The sequence below is a fragment of the Capricornis sumatraensis genome, chromosome 21 (assembly GCF_032405125.1).
Source record: "Capricornis sumatraensis isolate serow.1 chromosome 21, serow.2, whole genome shotgun sequence".
Classification (NCBI taxonomy): domain Eukaryota; kingdom Metazoa; phylum Chordata; class Mammalia; order Artiodactyla; family Bovidae; genus Capricornis; species Capricornis sumatraensis.
In genome coordinates, this window is record NC_091089.1 from 5,206,384 (window position 1) to 5,227,822 (window position 21,439).

Genomic DNA, 21,439 nt, shown 5'->3' on the forward strand with positions numbered 1-21,439 from the left:
GCAGCCTGTTATTTGCACAAAAATAGTCAATAATGACCCAGGACTCAAGACCATCCCCCAAAGCAGCATATGAAATTTGGTTTATTTACTGGGTGTATTTATTCTGATTCTGAATTCATTTTGCCTATGCGTGATCTATCCTCGTTCAGTTTTGGTTAAAAAAAATATTCTCTAAATATGGGTGGAGAAAATCTGGCTGATCACTGTTGGCTTGGGACTCCCGCGTCCCTGGTTTGAACCCTTGGAGAATTTCTGATGCCCCTGCCGTAGCATCCACAGTGCAGATGGACAACCTCTAGAAGCGGTGGGCGCCTCCCTTCCCTCTGACCTCTTCCCTCTGATTTCTGACTGTGCAGAGAGCTCCTGAGTTCATTTTGCAAGACTGATCTGTAATTGAAATAGAAGGTTCTGGAATCTGGTGTCGCTTTGAAGTGAGGCCGTTGTGAGTCAGTGAAGGTCCTGACTCCACCTGAATGGGATTTGGAGGTGAGCGTCATCTCCTGCCATCGAGGTCCCGTCCCGTCTTGTTGCTCACTTGGCATTGGAGGCGAGATCCTGCCAGGCACGTCAGGAAGCGCCCGTGGGAATGCACAGCGAGGCCTGGTCTGCGTGGGCCTCTCCCCAAGAGCTGCAGAGCCACAGGCTGGACCTCTGCGACCTCTCTTTCCCACCTGTAAAGGCGGGGGCGTTGTCTTCCTCCTGAGGACCCTTCCCTTGGAAAGACGCAGCGAAGCCCTGCGTGGACTCCGGTGATTGCCGACCTTTCGGGAGGGGCTGCCTGCTGCCCGACAGACTCCCGGCACCTCTGAGCTCACAAGTGGAAGCCTCCAGACGCGCTCAGCACAGGGTGTCCATGCCGACGCCAGGCGGCAAGGTGATGCAACTCTTCGTTGTAGGATTACAAGTGGTTCTGAGAGGACCTGTTGGCTTCTTTCATTAGCGAAAACCAGCCAATCACAAACATAGATTTTCTTTGTGTATCTTAAAGATTTGTGCAGAGGAGAATTAATGCTGGACAGTTTCATTTTTCCATTTTGTCCTGTTTTATAATCTGAAATTCCTTCCCTCCTTCACTGCCTGTCGTTTAAACTGTTGCTCTTGTCCTTTCCTTGGCGGGACTGGGAAGACCCCCCTCCTTTCCCGTCTCTCCGGGATCGCCTTGCTCGTCCTCCTTGACCTCCGTGCTGGGGTTCACGTGCACAAGCCTGTACGGGCCACGACTCCTTTCCATCTAGTGCGTGGTGTCTCCTGTCCTCTCTCCCCGTAAACACGGCGGCGCGTCTCCTATAGCCTTAGGACCGCCTCTCACTTATTCTTTCAGGTGGAGACCGTCCGCGATTGCCATTGCAGTGACTGCATTTATCATCCCTTGGTTTCCAGAATGTGCGTCCCCAGCCTCATGGTCTCAGGGACAGCCTGCTTGTGTCTGATCCCCACCGTCCACCTGTATCCACTCTGGGGCCCTGGGAGCTGAGCGGGGGAGAAAAGTGAGTGTCAGCCACTCAGTCGTGTGCAACTCTTGGCCACCCCACGGACTGTAGCCCGCCAGGCTGCTCTGTCCATGGGATTCTCCAGGCAAGAGTACTGGAGAGAGTGGCCGTTTTTTCCTCCAGGGGATCTTCCCGACCCGGGGACCTGGGTCTCCTGCATTGCAGGCGGGTTCTTCACCGCCTGAGCCGTGGGGCAGGGCGGCGGGGAGACGTGTGCTTCACCCTCGGCTCTTGCTGGGGGAGTCCTGAGCCCTGTGCCTGGACCTGCAGCCCTGTGGGGGGCACACACGTGGGTACAGGGACAGCGCTGCCTGCACTTGCCTCCGCAACCTGTCACCTCAGCCTCGGCTTAGGGCAGATCCGCCACGTCCGCAGCCAGCAGCTCTGACTTCCTGAGTTCCGGTCAGCCACCAAAGACCACGTCGGCCTTATTTGCATGTACAGCGACTCGGCTGAATTTAGCTGGTTTTTACGTTAAGTTGCTTGAGTGGCCATAATTTTATTTAAAATGGAAATAATGATCATTGGTTGTCTGGTGCCTTAATCTATATTAATATGAAATAAAAGAAGCTCTGCCTCCAAATGGCCAGTTACACAGCTTGACGCACGTGCGAAGCAGCAAGACCCATGGTGGCTTGAGTGCCAGTCCCACCTGCTGACCCAGCTCTGCAGAAACGTCTTCAGAAGCTCCTTTCACCTTTGAAATACAGAGTCTGTGGCAGTGTCTCTCCTTTTTTTTTTTTTAACCTGTAAGCAAAATCAGAGAACTGTGAAGTGTCTGACTCTGTGACCCCATGCGCTGCAGCATGCCAAGCTTCCCTGTCCTTCACTGACGCCCGGAGCTTGCTCAAACTCATGTCCATTGAGTCGGTGATGCCATCCAACCATCTCATCCTCTGTTGCCCCTTCTCCTGCCTTCAACCTTTCCCAGCATCAGAGTCTTTTGCAGTGAGTTGGCTCTTTGCATCAGGTGGCTGAAGTATTGGGACTTCAGCTTCAGGGTTGGTTTCCTTTAGGATTGGCTGGGTTGATCTCCTTGCCGTCCAGGGGACTCTCCAAGGAGCTATGCATTTTTTTTTTTTTAAAGAAATCATAAAACTTTCAGTGCAGTATTTTCTCTAATTGAAAGCTACCAAGTTAATATCATTAATTACATCCAAAAAGGGATTAAAAAATCCCTCTAAGTTTTATTACTTTTTGACTTTAAATTGCAGGAAAGTGTCAGTTGTAAATTCTGAGATAACAGGTTTTTAACCAAGGATTCCTTAATAGGATAGGGTGTGTGTGTGTGGTCAGTTGTGCCTGACACTTTGCGACCCCATGAACTGTAACCTGCCAGGCTCCTCTGTCCGTGGAATCCTCCAAGCATGAATACTAGAGTGGGTTGTGATTTCCTTCCCTAAGGGATCTTCCTGAACCAGGGATCGAACCCACGACTCTTGCATTTCCTGCCTTGGCAGGCGAATTCTTTACCACTGCGCTACCAAAGCTGTCTGTGGATTATGCATTTATTTAAATACTTTAACAAAGTGTGTGTTAGGTAAATGGATGCATTGCTCACACATCTCCTTGGTAAAACGACAGAAAGCCCTGAATGTTTCCACGCTAGGTGAAGGCAGAAAAGTGTTCAGATTTTGAAGGTTCACAATTCTTGGAGTTGTCCCTGATAGCTCTGATATCCACGTTTTCACGGGTTAATACAATTTTGAAAGAGCAGAGAGGATGGTGGAGTTAAACATTTAAGGCTGAAGCTGTGCATGCAGGTCTCTGCCCTTGCTGGGGACAGGGTGAGCCTGTCCTTTGAAGTTGGGAGGCAGGGACCAGATGAACCACTGGGTACGTTGCAGAGTGGAAGCACTCGGAGTTCAAAGGCATCGCACGGAGACCCTTTGCCAAGTTTCATTTCAGAACTTTACAGCAGTCCTCAAATGGTCACAAGCTGGGAAGCACTGTGAAAATCTGTTTATTTCTCAGTACCCCAGGCTGCCCTGGCCCTTTGTTCTCCAGGTTATTTATGGAGGTCTTTGGGGCCACGCTGGCCGAAGATGAGAGCGGCCAGACTTCCCTGCCTCTCCTTCTCTCCTCTGTGCTTGCTGATTAGCAGCGGCTGAAACTGGAGGTTGATCTGGAGGAGGGAGAACGGAGAAGCGGAGCTCTTGTTCCTTTCTCTAGCATCAGGTTGAGATGGAGGCAGTGTTTAAGGTGGGGGGAATTGTGTATCTTCAAACATATTTTCTTGCCAATGATGAAGACTCTGCCAAGTTTTCCTCCCTACGGATCTGGCAGCAATGGTCTCCACGGTGGAGGTTCCGTGTCTAGCGCGTGCTGAGTCACATCCAACCCTCTGCCACCCCATGGACCATCGCCTGCCAGGCTCCTCTGTCCACGGGATTCTCCAGGCAAGAATACTGGGTTCCAGGCCCTGCTCCAGGGGATCTTCGTGACCCAGGAATGGAACCCGCGTCTCTTGTGTCTCCTGCACTGGCAGGCAGGCTCCTCACCACTAACGCCTCCTGGAGAGGCCTGCTGTTGGGCTCAGGGAGCTCCCCGGCTCCGCTGGAAGAGGGAGGGCCGTTCGGCTTGTGTGGCGTGTGACGCCCAGGGGACCCTTCTCGCTGCGGAGCTGGCCTCCTGCAGCGGGGCTGATGCAGCGATCGTGGCTTTCTTCAAATGGCTCAGCGCTGCGTGGTTTTCGTCCCTGGGTTTTGCTTGTCTTTCCTGGGAGCCTGGCCTTCCCTCTCAGACGCAGTGGTTCAGCGGGTGGTGTGGGAAGTCGGTCTTTCCATCTGTACGTCTAGTGTGGGAGGATCGTGGCAGGCGCAGCTCGCTCTGCTCGGGTCAGTTAGTGACGGGCCTCCAGGTATCGGGAAGGCTGCTAACAGTGTTTACTCCTTTGCTAACATGTATATGAACCCAATAAAGGGTTCAAAGCCAGACTCCCTCTGTTTAGTGGGAACAGGAATGGCAGGTGCCTGTTGGTATCATCCTTCTTGTGGCCCGTCATTAACAAAATTATGACCGTCATTCAGGAACAAAGCTAGAATTTTCTGGCTTGTTTTGCCTTTCCCATGGTTAAATGATTCTAAGCCAGTTTGGCAAGATGAAGAATGCTTTAACAAGCTTCAGTGCTAATGGAGTGGCCTTTTGTGGGTTGGTGATAGTCTTAAGAAAACCTAAAATAAAAAGGAAGCTTGGACTGACAATTCTGAATAGGTTGGAATATGTAATACATTGTGGCTCAGATGTCAAGCTTTGAGAGTCACCAGCCCCAGGAAGGCTGTTGGGCGTCTGCCTGGCCCCCCCTCCCCCCCATCCCGCTGGCTGCAGTGGGTACCCTGCCCGAAGTCGGGCCTCTCATCAGCTGACTCCTAAAGCCTCACATTAAACTCAAGGGATGCGGGCTTTTAAAAGAAACTCCTTGAATGACGAAGGTCATAGCTGGTGTGCCAGCTTTACATAAGATTATTTTTTTCAATGAAATCTTACTTAAGTGCGTGCTCATGGGCTATTCATGAAGAAAAGGAAAATGCCCTGTTTCAGAAGAAATAAGGTTTTTTCCCAGAGTGGGATTTTGAGCCGTCAGTGAGTAATGCTGAAAGCCAAACAGTAATAAATGACAGAGTTTACTCAAGTACTTAGCAGTGTACACGTGTACATGTATATATAAGTCTTTCGGGCTCTGGCAGAAGTACTGTTGTAAACTGAATTTGTTCAGAGTGAGGGCAAAGGATCGGGTGGCTTTGGTGTCATCAGTTTCTCCACAGCATCTTTTTGTTTCAAATGTTTAATTTTTTTAAAAAAAGGTTACATAAAATTCCTTGAGCTACTTGGTAGTTATACAAGCTGTTTAACTAGTGTATCAATTTCAGAAAATATTTACGGAACCTTTTAAATAGACAGATGTTCACTCAGATACCAAAAAACTGTGTTGGAGCATTTTCATTCACGGGTTTAGTAAAGACTTCTACTTGGTCACTAGTGTCACATCATTCTTTAAAGACTTGCTTCGGTTTCAGTTTTATGCAGTGACACTTAACCGATGCCAGAAACGGGTTAGATTAAGAAAACATTGTCTGTCTTCGCATAAAATCGGTTTCTGTGGGGGGATGCCGTGGGGGGTGTAGGGGCCTGATTAGTTGAGAGAGTGAAATCAGCTTTCAGTTTTATGACGGAGCAAAGGATGGAGAAGCACCTCGCAGCCCCGCAGCGTCGCCTGCTGGGCCAGCCCTAGCCGCCTTGCTCCAGACCCGCCCAGGCGTCCGATACGGGAGAGTGAGCCTGCTAGTCGCTTAGTCCTGTCTGACTCTTTGCGCCCCCCGTGACCCCATGGACTGTAGCCCGTCAGGCTCCTCTGTCCATGGGATCCTCCAGGCAAGAATACTGGAGTGGGCCCCTTCTCCAGGGCATTGTCCTGACCCAGGGATCGAACCTGGGTCTCCTGAACTGCAGGCGGATTCCTCCCCGTCTGAGCCACCACGGGGACCTGGGCATCAGTGGGGCTGTGGCGCTGTGTGAGAGGCACCTTCCTTCAGCCTGCAGAGTCTCCATTTCAGGGAGGCTGGTGGAGGTCGGCTGATGCAGGGTCCTGGGCGCTGATGTTAAAAGGCCTCTCGGAGCCTGGCCCTACGGGGTGTTTTTGGTGTCATATTGGGTGTGATTCACTTTGGTACGTGAATGATGTTATCCCTACCAGAAAAATGATTTCTCTTCAGGAGATATTCAGATGCCTGCTTTTTTTCCCCTCAAAGTACTGTTAACTTCAAAATTATCTTCTTAGCTGATGTAGGAAGTGGCAACCCACTGCAGTATTCTTGCCTAGGAAATCCCATGGACTGAGGAGCCTGGTGGGCTGCAGTCCATGGGGTCGCAAAGAGGTGGACACAACTGAGCGACTGAGCATATATCTTTTTAGAGTTTTTTTCTTTTTAATTTCACTTGACAAATTAGTTGTGCCAGTGGTAGCATTTTCTGTAGTCTTTTGAGGGCAAGGTTAAGAAATAGAATTTTATTAATTTTGGTTATGCATTTTAATTAATTTTGATAATGAAATTTTTCATCATTAAATTTGGTCATCAGAGTTCTGCTCCAGTATCCTTGATCTACAAAAATAGAATCTTTATACAGTACACACCTGTGCGGAGGAGATGAAGTGAGCAGGCCTGTTATGGAAAGTTTTACCTGAATTGTTCTGGGCTGCCGTCTCTACTGCACACTCAGGGCTCCACGTCTTTGAGAAACCCACACTGTCTGTTTTAGGATTGTTGGTGGATTCAGGTGGGACCCAATGCTGGTGGTGAAAAAGAGGGTGTTACTAACACCTGGGAATTTGGACATCTCTTGTGTCAACAAGAAAGTTTCAGCAAAAGCTCAGAAATCCTCATCTGTGCCGATAAGTCAGCATAACCTCGAAGGGGTGGCCTGGAAAGGGGAGGCCTTGGTGAGACAGGAAAGCGCCTTTTAACTGCTGTGCTGTTGAAGAAGAATCAGATTCACTAGGGCCTCTGGAGCAGAAGCAGGCAGGAGGTACCTGGGGCTGCTGGTCAGGGGCTGCTTCCTCACAGTGACCGTGACCTTGATGGGCAGTGGCTGGGATGCCCGCCTGAAGGAGAGGCTGGTCAGAGGTCACGGGCGTTCTGTGGCAGGAGCCGGCCTGCTACTGATGCGGGCACGCCGCTCCTGTGGCCGACTCATACTGGACGACCTGTCCGAGCCGGTGCCCTGCTGGCTGGTCGGCGGGGACCAGGTCCCTGCTTGGCCATTGCTGGATGCAGGCGAGATTCCGAGCCGCGGGTGAGACAGCCTCTGTCCGCTGGAAGCCTGGTGACGAGGCAGCAGTCAGGACACGTGCTTCTCGTGCGCCACGTGGGTGACTCACAGACTGATGTGGGACCCGTCGTGGAAACACAGAGGCTTTATGGCTGAGGTTGTCTGCAGCGGGGGGATGATGCTTCACTGTGGTTTCAAATCAGCTGTGAGTAGCACCGCCACTAGGACACCATGGCCTTGACAGTGTGGAAGGCGAAGGGCGTGAGAGGCTGTCCTGGCTGCCCCCATGGATGCCCCTGGCCTGCCTGGAGTCCTCTGCCCCTGCCTGCCCTCACCTCCAGACCAGTCTGTGTCGTGCTTCTCAGCCTTTGCTGTTCAGTCACCGAGTCGTGTTAGGCTCTGTGACCCCACAGACTGCAGCATGCCAGCCCTCCCTGTCCATCACTAACTCCCGGAGTTTGCCGAAACTCAGGTCCATCGAGTCGGTGATGCCATCCAACCATCTTATCCTCTGTTGTCCCCTTCTCCTCCTGCCTTCAATCTTTCCCAGCATCAGGGTCTTCTCAAATGAGTCAGTTCTTCCCATCAGGTGGCCAAAGTATTGGAGCTTCAGCCTCAGCATCAGTCCTTCCAGTGAGAATTCAGGACTGATTTCCTTTAGGACTGACTGCTTGGACCTCCTTGCTGAGCCTACCCTGTCCTGCAGACAGGGCTCCAGGTGGAGCCGGAGTCCAGTCCGAGCCCGAGCTGGGCCCCGACGCCTTACAGCCCATGCTTGTGACGCCAGCTACATCGATTGCTCCATGGCTGCGCCGGCCTAGTTGCTGGGGACACATCGCGACCTCTGATCCCCGGATCTTCTGTGTGGGCGTCCGGGGCAGGGGTGCAGTGTGCGGGGTTTCTTTGACTGTAGTGCCTTTGCAGACCCTGTGCCGGGGGCTGGGTCCCCCGTCACCTGCTGGTGTGCCGTTGCCCTGGCCCTGGGAAGCTGTTCACCAGGCGCGTCCCGGGAAACGTCGTGTGCACGGATCCTGTTCACACCTGAGCTGTGGGCTGGAGATGTCTTCAGGGAACAGGGGACGGGTGTGCATCACAGAGTTTGCTGCGGGGCCGCGAGGGTGTGGCACCATCACCTGCGGCTGAACAGCCTATGTTCTCCGGGACCACATGGTGCAAGCATGCTCGCACGGGCACGCACACGTATGTGCACACACACACTTGTACACAGTGGTGATCCCGGGATCTTTGAGGCTGGAGGGGGTGGTAGGGCAGTGATCGGGGTCCCCTGGGCTGGCAGTGAGGCCATACAGGGAGCGTCCCCGTGTCCAGCTGGCAAGGAAGGAGATGAGGGAAGTGTCCACCACGGGCCTTACTTTGCTTCTGCCATTTGCTGAGCTGTGTCTCAGGCAAGTTCCCAGGGGTCGGTCTGTGCCCCTGGGCGCTTTGCAGAAGCTCCCGGGAGGGGCAAAAGGCCTGTGTGCTCAGCCTGGCCAGCTGCCCTTGGCAGAGCAGAGAGGGGTGATTTCAGCCTCAGGTCTGGTGCCCCGGGTGTGTTCCGGGACCTCACGGGCGAGCAGGCCGTGCGGGACTTGCGGGGGCCTTAACCTCGTGCAGGGACCCGTGTGGACGCCGGGACCCGTGTGGACGCTCAGCCGTGGAGCAGTGGTTCCAAAGACACGTGACTGTGCTGGGTGGCCGTGTGGTTTTTCCCAGATTCTATAAATAGTAGCAAAAATTCCACTTTTTGCAGCTATGTGTTTTAGGTTTGGTGTGTATGTTTCCTGGAAACCCTGAAGTCTCTTGACGTCTGTGAGTAGAATAGGAAGTCGGGACCCTGGGTTCCCACCTGTGTAGCTCGAGGTGGGGCTGGGCTCGGCCATGCTAAGGTGGTCAGGGTGTGGATCAATATGCTCAGCTTTTAAAAAAAGCCTCAACACACACACACTTTTCTCCTTTCAAAGAATGGTATATTCACTGGGCTTCGAATTCTGGACTTGGTGATTGTCTGGTTGTGGGAAAGGGAGAGAGTTCTCAGGACTTGAGGGCACATGGCAGCTACCTGCTGAGCCAGCAGCCGCCCCAGTGGTCCCCCAGCCCAGACACACAGCCGATGTCTTGTGGGAGGCTGCGCCTGCGTGAGCCTGTGTGTACACTGTGTCCACGTGTGTGGCTGCGTGTGCATCTGCGCACGCATGGCGGTGACTATGTGTGGCCGCGTGAGTGCGTGCTCACAGGTCATCTCTGTGCCTGGAGGAGGGAAGGATGGGGACAGACAGACAGACGGGGGGGAGCGGGCCAGATGGTTGCCTGGCAGATACACAGGCTTCAGGAGCGCCGTGTCTTTGAATGAGCTTTGCTCTGGCTTCAGCTCCTCCGCCAGGACCAGCGCATCCCTGCAGTGCCGTGTAAACCATAAGCTGCCGCACCTGGAGCAAAGCGGAGGCTATCAGTGACGGGTGGTGGAAGCCCAGCAGCCTGGCAGAGGGTTTTTACGTCAGAGCACAGACGTGGCATCGGGGGCTGAGGTTCTGAAAAGTGGGTCTAGGTCCCAGAATCTGGACGTCGGATAAGCAGTGACTTTTTAGGTCACTTCCTGTTTCACGTCTTACTGTTGTTCGGGCCTAACTCAGCTCTTCCGGGGAGGATCCGGGGCCCTGTCCCCCAAGGGGCCTCGGGGGCGGGGTCCTGTCCTCATGTGAGTGCCAGGGGAGAACACAAGTCAGAGGTCACAGGGCAGGTGGAGTGGAGGACGCGGGGTAGCTTCTGGGCCCCGGTGCATGGCTGGGCTGCTGGCCTTCATCACGGAGCTCCGTGAGGGCCACGTGTGTGCGCCGCTCACCACATGAACCCAGCCGGAGCACCGCAGTCACCCCTAGGTTTTGTTAGAGAGAGAATGCATTGGTTAGGATTGACCTGTCTGGGGCTGAATGAAAGTGGTGACCAGCTGTGCGTGTTGCTCCCTGCCCTCCGGTGGGTGAGTTATTTCAGGCCGGGCGGCTTGCTCCCAAAGCTGCAGGTCCTGTTGGACAGCCCTGGAGGGGACGCCAGGCCAGTGGAGGTGGAGTTGGCCCGGGGGCCCTTTCTTTTGAGTTCAGCTAATAGAATGTTGGAAAACCCTTACTTAGCTTTAAACGTCTTTAATTCATAGACTCACGGCTCCTGCTTAGCCAGCGAGCTCCTGGAAAACAATCACAGAAATATGATATTGCAACTCCTTCTTAAAATAGAAATATGACTAAAGCGTCGAGAAAATCAACATTAGTAAGTGGGGCTTTCCCGAGATTGTTCTGTGCGGCATGGGTCCATTGGGGCTGTCATTCTCCGTCTAGATTTTTAAGTAACTGGATAAATTGAAGGGGAGCTTATACAAGTCACGGGGAAACCCAAAGATATGTATGCAAGAAAGGGGAATACAGTTATTTCCTCTACTTAAAAAGGGGAGAAAATGAAAGCTAAGGTGTGGTACATGAAGAATAAATGTATATATACCTTGATTTTGCATTTTAATTACATTATAATTACCCATTATACTGCAGCCTGCTTGAGAGTCCAGAAACAGTTTAGTGATGTGACTTGGAAAGATTTGGTGCAAATACTAAGTAAAATATAAACTAATTCTTTTCACTGTCTCTGGTGGGCTGAAACATTTGAAATTTATTATTTATAAAGTAGCTTGAACCCCTCATGTGAGCAATACAGAAAGTCTCTATTTTGTATTCACACGTGTGTAACCATCAAAGGCTTCAGGACTCCCGGTACCCAGCTTCTGGTGGGGATGAGACGACTCGGCAGACAAGCCGGCGCTGCTTAGTTAGCATCCCTGTGGCTCCTTCTGTGGGGTCAGGCTCTGAATTCACAGGTAACCCCGTGCGAGACCAGGACCACCCTTGTACACGTTGGCTGGAGCCCTAAGACAAAAGATGAGGAATGAGCCAGGAAGGGGTGTTTTCCTGCATACAGTCAGGTTCATGAAATAATAAAATTTTCACTTTGCGGGTGTGTAGGTGACAAGTCCTGCCAAGTGCTGCTCGGAAACTGTCCCCGGACCATGCAGCCCCCGCCCCCCACTCTGAGTGCACATTCAACAGCACTCCAGGAGTGAAAGGAATTTTGATGTTGATGTAGACAGCGGTTCTGTGGGTGGAAAGGCGTGAAAAAGTCAGGCCCCGTCATGTCTGTGTTGGGCCAGATCCGCTGTGAGGTGCCGCTTTTCTGTGCATTTCTGTCCAGAAACTGGACGTTTGCCAGTGCTGCCTTACAGTCTGAGCCCCACAGTCCAATGCGGTAGGTCCGTCCTTTTAGGTAAGTTCATTTTAGCCAGATCATTCAAGTGCATCACTGGTTTAAAGCCTTGCACATTTTCTCTGAAAATACTGGTGAACTTACTTTAAGACCTTTGGATGAACCCCTTTTATCCATTTCAGGTACGTTCTGTACTTTGAGGAGAAAACTGCGTGACTGTACTGATGCACACTCTTAAGTTCTCTGCGTCCCTGCTTCGCTTGCTGGACCTGAATATTCTGTTTAAAGGTCGATGCCGCCTTGGCGCCTTCTGAAAGCCAGGCCGCGCGCGGAGCGCGGGGAGCGCGCGCCCTCTGCTGGCCAGGCCCCCGCACGGCGCCGGAAGCCGCGCCCCTCCCCCGCGGCCGGCGCCGGGCCCCTCGGGCTTTGTTCTGCGGGTCGGCGTGTGTCCGGCTTTGCATCGGAAGGCGGGGCTGAGAAATAGCCCTGGTTTCCTGAAGAGGGTCATTATAGTTCGTTCGTAAATGCATAGAATGCGGGTCTTGTATTCTGGGATAGTTAAGTAGCAGAAAAACTTTCCAACCACGCAACTGCTAGTGTGTATCCGCAGTCCCTGTTAAATGTTGGAGGTTTGCAGGCCCCTTCTCTGCAGTCTTGATCCGACCTGGCTCTCTTAAAACGCAAGGGGTGTCAGGACACAGGTGGTTTGAGTGGGGTGGGTTCCTTGTAGAGGTGGAAGGGCAGTTCCGGACGCCCTGTCCTTAAGGAAGCTTCGGGGGACAAGCTTCACATGCGAGGCTCCCCTGGGCTCCTTCCTCTCCCTCAGGGACAGTTTAAAATCTGAAGTGATGGAAACACCTTCTTTCGCCAGTTCCTTCAACTTTAACATGCTTCCTTATGGTAATCGACTTACTTTCTATTTGCCTTTGTAAAGTGGAAATACTCAGTATTCTTAAGAGCGTGGGTTGTAAAGTTTTGTTTTGTGGTTTCTTTTTACTTTTACGTTTGATTGCTGCTGCTGCTGCTGCTAAGTCGCTTCAGTCCTGTCGGACTCTGTGTGACCCCCATAGACCTTTGTCAAATGGACAACTTATAGTTTCCGGTTAGGATTTGGGGTTGAAGGAGGGTGTATAAAAGGTACATTAGCCGTGAAAATATTAATGGACTTGAATTCTGTTCGCTTCAGCATAGATTTGATCTTTTCAAAAATACATATTCTTGAAAATATGGCCCGAGTGCCGTATGTATATGGTTGTGTCAGTGAGGAAGCAGTAAGTTGATTTCTAGAATGTGACTGTTTTATGGCGGGACACACTGCTGTCCATTAACTGGAAGCTTGGGTGGACACGCGAGATAGTTGATCAACCTCTAAAACGTTGACTCTCTAATCTCTGAACAGGAATGTTCTTAAGAAAGTTATTTCCCAGATTGCAAGTGTTAACGTTTTCTTTTGGCACCTGGTTACTTGGTTTAGTCAGAAGTCCTGTATTTAATCTGCAACTTTTTTTCTTCAGAAATCAAAATCTGGCTTCCAGAGTGCTAAGATATTTACTGAATACATGTTTTTCCATAAACGCAAATAAGTTACAGTTTTGCGAGTTATTTATGTGAATAGATTAATTACTGAAAATGAAACCTTGCCCACTGCATTCAGTCAGCAGAAAAAGGAGCAGGAACAATGTAAGGAATAAAATATTTGTTTGCGTATAAAATATTTAAGCCTGATTATTCAGTTGTCATTGTTCTAGTCCTGTCTGATTTCCTTATCCCTGAGACCTTATTATTAATATTATTATTGTTGTTCACATTGCATGTGTAATGAGTGAGAACCCTTTGAGAAAGAATGCTTGTCTTAAAGAGACGCTTTTCTGACTGTAGGACCAGATCGTCCTGGAGAAATACTGGGCCATCAGAAGTGGTTTCTGCGCTGTTCGCTGTGGAAACAAAGCCTGTGCTTTTACAAAGGGCAGTGAGGCTGAGCTGGGACCTTGGCTTTATTGCTGGTGTCCTCTCCGGGCCTGGAAGCCTGGCGAGTCCTTGTTTGCTGTGGCCCCTCCTCCCAGTGGCCTCGCAAGTGGGCCAGTTGGTCACGTGCTCTCCTGGGTGCCCTCTGTGACGGCAGACACGCCGCGTGCCTTCCCTCCTCGCTGATTTCCCCTTTATTCTCCCAGAAGGAGAACTTCCCCATCGAACCAGCCCGGGCCAGGGTTTTCAGCATTTTCTTTGCTTCACTTGCACAGAAAGCTTATTAAATCGTGTTTGATAATTGAAAAGCCCCATGGATGTTGTAGCTGAAACTTTTTCTTAAATCATTTTTACGTTGTATCCAAGATATGCTGTGATAATGATAATTCTCCCCATTGCGTTTCATTGAGAATCAGGGTTTCTGAGACAGTTTTAGCTGAAATATCTTTTCAGGGACGCTTCCCCGCCCCCTACCCCCAGACATTTGTGTGGTTTTCTCTTTGTTAATTTCTTGCATTTCAGATGGGCAACTCTCAAGTGTCAGTTAAACCGGGATGTGATGCGAAGCGGCTCTCATTTCTCTTACATCATCTTACCTTTTATTCTGCCCTGTGTTTATATTTGTCCCTTTTAAGGCAGGGTAAACCGTTATTAAAGAAGGCTCTTTGGAGAAATATTTAAAAACGGATGTTCTTGCTGTCACAACAAGTGTCTGGTAACTGGTAATAGTTGAAAAAGTTACTGGGAACTCACAAATATTAAAAAATTAAAATAACTGGGGAAATCTCACAATTAGTTTTTACAAAGATGTGTGTATGTGTTTTTTATCTCTCTTGGTGAGGAGCTCGGGCCCCGTAGCTGTGGCCCCAGGGCGCAGGCTCGGTAGTTGTGATGTCCCGGCTTAGCTGCTCTGAGGCATGTGGGATCTTGCCGGACCAGGGATCAAACCAGTGTCCCTTGCATTGCAAGGTGGATTCCTAACCTCCAGACCACCAGGGAAGCCCTCAAAATTACTTTAAACACAAGAGTTCTTCACTGTGGGAATTCTCAGGCTCACAGTAGTTGGGATCTTTTATCTTTGTGGGGAGGGTTACCGTGTGTTCCAGACACAGCTCAAATTACTAGAATAATTTGTATTTAGGGTCTTTTCTGTCTCAAGAACCTCCTCACTGTCCCCACCCCCATACACTAGTTTGGTGGGTCTTTTTTTTTTTTTTCCCCATGAAGAGGAACAGCTTGGAAGGGGCATCCTTACAGCCTCTGGGGTGGGGAGACCCTGTTACCTGAGCATGCGGCTTGCTGTCCTCCCTGAGTGCCAGCTGCCATTTAGGGGCGTCTCTGCAAGTGCTGGGCTTCCCAGGTGGCTCAGTGGTAAAGAACCCGCCGGCAATGCAGGAAACACAAGAGACTCAGGCGCAATCCTTGGGTCGGGAAGATCCCCTGGGGTAGGAAATGGCAACCCACTGCAGTATTTATTCTTGCCTGGAGGATCCCACGGACAGAGGAGCCTGATGGGCTGCAGTTCATGGGGTCGCAGAGAGTTGAACATGACTGAGCAATTGAGTGCACGTGTGCTCACACACACACACACACACACACACACACACACACACACACTGCAGATATTACATCTGGGTTTTAAGGACGGGAGCGGGGCTGCTAGCCGGATCTCCCACTCAGGCTGTTCCAGGGTAAAGGAAGAGAACATAGGGGCTGCAGGGAAGTCTCTTCCTGAGCCCTCTGCTGCTCTGCCGTGTTTTACTGCATCACCATTTGCGTGCATCCCCTCTTTTGGAGAGAAAGTCTGTCTTCTGGACTTGCAGACATGAAGTCTTTCGGGGACCGATATGAAAAGTTCTAGAAACTTGCTGCACACGCAAGGCTCAGCTCTTCCCCTTATGAGCCCCTGACCCCAAGGATGGTTCAGCATTTGGAACAGTCAAGCTGAGTTTACCCCAGAGCACCTGCTTCTCCTCCAGCAGCCACTGGACAGGGTCACTCCCATCCTCTGGGCCCCTCCCTGGCCGAGGGTGCAGCGGGTGGGCGAGGGCTCCACCACCCACCGCGAGGCCTTCCGAAGCCACGCCGCCTGCGTGAGCCTCCAGGCAGGCCCCGGGGGGTGGGAGCAGGGTCCCCACTCAGGGAGGGGCACTGTTTATCCGGGGCATTCCCCCCCCACCCCCACCCCGGGAAGCAGGTTGGGGGAGGTGAGCGGAGGGATGGCGAGACCTGGGCTTACAGAACAGTCACGGGGCCCGTCCTGGGCCAGACCAGTGGTCCATAGTTTCTGAAGCAGTCGTAGGCTCCCTGGGGGTGCACTGGGGGGAGAACGCTCTTTCCTGGCCCTGCCTCTGTGTGACCATGGGCTGAAAGTTGCGGAAAGCCCTATATGTCATAAAGAATTAAGTGCTTATTTCTGTTTTGATACAGCTGGTCCCTGTCTGTTAACTAGTAGTGATGTAGCTACATGTCACTAGATAGGCAGCTGTGTTATCTTCCTTTGCATTCTACTGAGTCACTTAATTGAGAAATAAATAATGCTGGTTTGCCCTCGAGTTTGGTCTGCCCTTAAGAGAAAGCTGCTGATCCATCCAGGCACTGGATTGCACTGTTCCTGAGCTCCAGCGGCTCCCCTCTGCGGGGCACAGGGCAGTTTGGGTGAGCTCAGCGACCTCCGGTCCTGATGAGGAACACTAACATCATACTTTGCGTTTTGATCCTCCAGGGGCAGAGCCACACCGCTGCTGCTTCCCAGAAGACGTCTCCTTGGCTGCGCTCTCCAACGGAGACCAAAGTCACACACTTGGAAACAGCCCATCAGGAAGAGTGGCCGGGGAGCTTGGCACGGGGATCGTGGCCCGCGTGTCCGTGCTTGAAAGCAGCAGCAGGGACGCTCCCAGGAGACCTGAGCCGCCTCGGTGTTCTGTGGACTTGAAGACACCAGCGTGTGGCCCCCAGCAGGAGGGCCCGGGCCCCAGGGACGCTGCTGACCTCTCTTCATGCCCGGCCCAGGCGGCGGGTCTGCAGCCGCCCTCTGAGAGCCAGGCCACCTACCCCCGGGAGAGGCCACCCGATTTGCACACCAAGGAGCACTCCACGGCGGGGAAGCGGGCGCCAGCCCCAGACCTGGTCCCACTGGACCTGAGTGAGCGGTCCTCGCGGGACGATCCCGGCCGCCGGGAGCCGGCCTCCTCGCTGCAGGCGGCGCTGGCCGTACACCCGTGTCCTTACTGCAGCCATAAGACCTACTACCCCGAGGTACTCTGGATGCACAAGCGTGTCTGGCACCGGGTCAGCGGCCAGGCCATGGCCCCGCAGTGGACTCAGCCCAACGGCTACAAGAGCATCAGGAGCAACCTGGTGTTCCTGGCCCGGAGCGGACGCACAGGCCCCCCGCCTGCCCTCGGGGGCAAGGAGTGCCAGCCTCTGCCCATCGCCAGGTTCACCCGCACCCAGGTGCCGGGTGGGGTGCCGGGCCCCAAAGGCAGCCCCTCGCCCCTGGGGGTGCCCACGAAAGCTGCCGGCCTGCCCCGGAGCAAGGAGGGCCACCCTGGGGCACCCTGTGCGCTCTGGACGGCCGGCACCGACGGGACTCGGCAGACCCGGCCTGGCCCTGGCCCGGAGCAGCCTCCGCCCAGGCCCAAACAGGAGACCAGCCCCAGACCCGGGCCCGCGGGAGGCAGCGGGGGCTTCAGCAGGAGCGCTACCCCGACGCCCACTGTTATCACCCGGGCGGGCCCCCAGGCCCCTGCCAGCAGCAGGCAGGGGGCGGGTCTCGGGCCCCCAAATAAGCACAGTGCCCCAGACCCCCCCAAAGCCAAATTCAGCCCTCAGCCTCAGGGTCAGCTGCACGGGAAAGGCGACGGGGGCGCCCCTCTACCTCCCCGGGAGCCCCCCTCCAAGGCCGGCTCCAGAGGGCCCGCAGCCCCTCAGGGCCCACCCGCCCCGCACCCCGTCAAGCAGGAGCCGGCGTCCGAGGGCCCCGAGAAGCGCCTGGACCTCCTCAGCATCTTCAAGACATACATCCCGAAGGACCTGGCTTCCCTTTACCAGAGCTGGGGCGCCAGCAGCCCTGTGCTCGAGCGCAGAGGTGAGAGCTGCGGTCCCGCCTGCCCGCCCCCGGGACCTCAGGGAGCCCCCCGCACCCCTGGGACCTCAGGGAGCCCCCGCCTGCCCGCCCCCAGGACCTCAGGGAGCCCCCACCCCCCTGGACCTCAGGGAGCCCCCACCCCCTGGACCTCAGGGAGCCCCCACCCCACTGGACCTCAGGGAGCCCCCACCCCCCTGGACCTCAGGGAGCCCCCACCCCCTGGACCTCAGGGAGCCCCCACCCCCCTGGACCTCAGGGAGCCCCCACCCCCCTGGACCTCAGGGAGCCCCCACCCCCTGGACCTCAGGGAGCCCCCACCCCCCTGGACCTCAGGGAGCCCCCTGCCTGCCCGCCCCCCGGGACCTCAGGGGGAGCCCCCACCCCCCTGGACCTCAGGGAGCCCCCACCCCCTGGACCTCAGGGAGCCCCCACCCCCCTGGACCTCAGGGAGCCCCCTGCCTGCCCGCCCCCGGGACCTTAGGGAGCCCCTCACACCCTGAGACTTCAGAGCGACCCCCCGCCTGCCCTCCCGCCTAGGGACCTCAGGGAGCCCCCCGCCTGCCTGACGACCTCAGGGGAGCCCCCCACCTGCCCTCCTGCCTGGGGACCTCAGGAAGCCCCCCACCCCCTCAGGGAGCCCCTGCCTGCCCACCCCCCGGGACTCCAGGGAGCCCCCACCCCCCTGGGACCTCAGGGTAGCCCCACTCCTCCAGGACCTCAGGGAGCCCCCCCGCCTGCCCGCCCCCGGGACCTCAAGGAGCCCCTCACACCCTGGGACTTCAGGGTGAGCCTCCCGTCTGCCCGTCCCTGGGACCTCAGGGAGTCCCTACGACCCCAGGACCTCAGGGAGCCCCTGCCTGCCCGCCCCCCCTGACAACCTGAGGGGGAGCCCCCTTCCCCCCCAAGGCCCTCAGGGGGAGCCCACCCGCCCGGGGCACTCAGGGAGCCCCCTCTGTAGAAGGCGATGGGCTGCCTGCCTGCTGGGTCTGGGTCCTTAGGCAGCTGGCCTGGCTGCTGTGCCCTCCGGCCCTGCGCATGGGTGTGGGTGCTTGCTTTCCCTTGCCCCTGCCTGCCCTCTGGGGGCCGGGGCACTTGGCTTTGGGCCCCCTGCTCCTGCGACACCCTTGCACCCCAGTCATGTCTCCTCAATGCTGAGCAGGCGGCCTCCAGGGCGCGTCCCCACTCGGCCATTTTCAACAAGCGTCAGTAGACATTCACTGCCTCCCGTCTCTGCAAAGACGGGGTGTCCACTTGAAGAGACTGTTCACGCTTTGCCTTTATACGTTTGTAATTCTAACAGGGCACGTCAGTGCGCAGGGTGTTAAGTGGAGCCTCTGGAGAGCAGGAATGTGCCTTACATGGTTTGGGGAGTTGACGTGCGCTAAAATTCTAGAAAAAATTATGCCTCATATCATTGTCTTCGTATCTCCCCAGTGTCTCAGAACTGATGCTTGTTGTTGTTCAGTTGCCCAGTCATGTACGACTCTTTGAGACCCCACACCAGGCTTCCCTGTCCTTCACCATCTCCCAGAGCTTGCTCAGACTCACGTCCATTGAGTCGGTGATGCCATCCGTCACCTATTACTGATAATAATCAGCAATTGCAGCGAGTTTGCCAGCTCCATGGAACACCCGCATGGGACCCGACGCCCTTGTTCTCGATTATGAATTGAAAGGACTTTGCTGGCAGTCCAGTGGTTAATCCTCTGCACCTCCACTGGGGCAGGCAAGAGTTCAATCCCTGGCTGGGGAATGAAGGTCCTGCATGCCCCATGGTGTGGCCAGAAAAGAAGGAAAGTTTAAAAATAAAACTCTGGGGCTTCCCAGGTGGCGCGAGTGGTAAAGAATCCACCCGCCCATGCAGGAGACGCGAGAGACGTGGGTTCCATCCCTGGGTTGGGAAGATCCCCTGGAGGAGGAAAAAGCAACCCACTCCAGTATCCTTGCCTAGAAAATCCCGTGGACAGAAGAGCCTGGTGGGCTACTGTCCCTGGGGTTGCAGAGTCAGACACGCACGCACCAGCTTCACGTTCTCAGCAGTGTGTCCGAGAAGTGCAGGTCATTTGCTCTGAGATGGAGTAAAGGTGTGTAGGTTGGCCCTTTGCGTCTCACGCGACCTCAGTTCTTAGATCGGGTTCTCGTGGCCCCTGAAGCAGAGAGGACTCAGACGCAGATGACAGTGAGTTCTGTGGGCACTGTGTCCCTGGTCGCCTTCTCCCCTCCGTCCAGGGCTTCCTGGAGTCTGTCCCCCGACCCTGCATTTGCACCGGTGTTGAAGTGACTCCCACTTAGTAAACCACACTTGAGCTTCACGTGTTGCGTCCCACGGCCCGCAGGACTCTGCTCCAAACCTGCCAGTCGGCGCCTGGTGAGCGGCAAACACACCCGCTTCCTGAGGCTCTTATGCTGCTTCCGGCCTGCTGTGTTGCCTCTTCCCCCGAAAAGGAGACGCGAATTCTGAGTTAAGGTTTAGAGAACTTCAGATAACAGAATTTGAAGTACCAGTAACCTGAAATGTTTTCCTTAAGATTTTTAAAATGAACCATTCTAAGGCTTTTCCCCCTTAAACAGAGGTTCCATGTTTATCTTTTAAAGTGAAAAATGCTAAGTCGTCGTGAAGCCTCTTTGCTCTTTCTTGGATGTTCCACTCTTCTCATGGATGCACTGAAATATGTCAGGTGTGAGTGTGCAGACTCACGGTGTTTTTGTTCACCGTGGTTTGGGTTTCTTTAGGTGTGTGCATGCTAAGCCGCTTCACTCGTGTCTGACTCTCTGTGACCCTTTGGACTGTAGCCCACCAGGCTGCTCTGTCTGTGGGATTCTCCAGGCAAGGATACTGGTGGGAGTTGCCATTCCTTCTCCAGGGGATCTCCCTGACCCAGGGATTGAAACCAGGTCTCCTGCATTGCGGGCAGATTGTTTACAATCTGACTGTACATTGTGTACAGTCTTTTACCTCATGAAGGCATTTATGATGCTTTTAAAGTGTTGCGGCTGCAGGGAAACCCAGCAGGCGTGGCAAAGTCTCATTTTAGAGCAGTGAACAGGACAGTGGTGTTTCCTGTGACGGAGACGATATCTACTGTTGCAGCTTGGGAACCGCCTCCCAACAATTATGTCATCAACACGTTGCTGAATTGGCAATAATTAAACTGTTGCAGTTCTGGTGTCCACTCCTTGTTGAGCACCCAGTTTTCTTTTTCCTTGAGTACATATGTGTTTGACCTTGGCATCAGGAATCTAGAATCTTGGCTAATTCGTCTCCATTCCAGATAATCTTGCAGTTCAGTTCAGTCTCGTCCAGCTCTTTGTGACCGCATGGACTACAGCATGCCAGGCTTCCCTGTCCATCACCAACTCTAGGAGCTTGCTCAAACTCATGTCCATCGAGTCAGCGATGCTATCCAACCATCTCATCCTTTGTCATCCCTTTCTCTTCCCACCTTCAATCTTTCCCAGCATCAAGGTCTTTTCCAATGAGTCAGTTCTTTGCATCCGGTGGCCAGAGTATTGGAGTTTCAGCTTCAGCATCAGTCCTTCCAGTGAATATTCAGGGCTGATCTCCTTTAGGGTTCCTTCGAAGATAATCTTCGTAACTGTCCTACTCCAGGAGTCCCGGGACTTTGGGGGTATTATCCTGTCCTCTGACTCAGTTTTTGTGTGTTTCCCTATGGGATTTGATCTGTGGGGTGAAGATCGCAGCCTCCCACCCCGGGATTGCTGCCAGCATCAGCTGGTAGTGGGGGAGATGGAAACGTGCAGAAGGGAATTTTATGAAAGGAGAGGAACTCACCTGTTGTGGACATGAGATTGGTCCTTGCGGAGCTAGAGGTGTGATTGTGTGATTCTTCAGGGACGAATCGCCTTGATATAGAATGTTGCACTC

At 53.8% G+C, this 21,439-nt stretch overlaps 1 protein-coding gene across 1 annotated transcript in view; it reads left to right on the top strand.

Moving 5' to 3' along the window:
- Positions 1 to 21,439, top strand: part of ZNF516 (zinc finger protein 516) — a 52,076-nt gene that overhangs the window by 14,749 nt on the left and 15,888 nt on the right. The window contains exon 2 of the mRNA XM_068994005.1: positions 16,189 to 17,553. Coding sequence (XP_068850106.1) covers positions 16,189 to 17,553 — 1,365 coding nt within the window. The remainder of the gene's footprint in view (positions 1 to 16,188; positions 17,554 to 21,439) is intronic.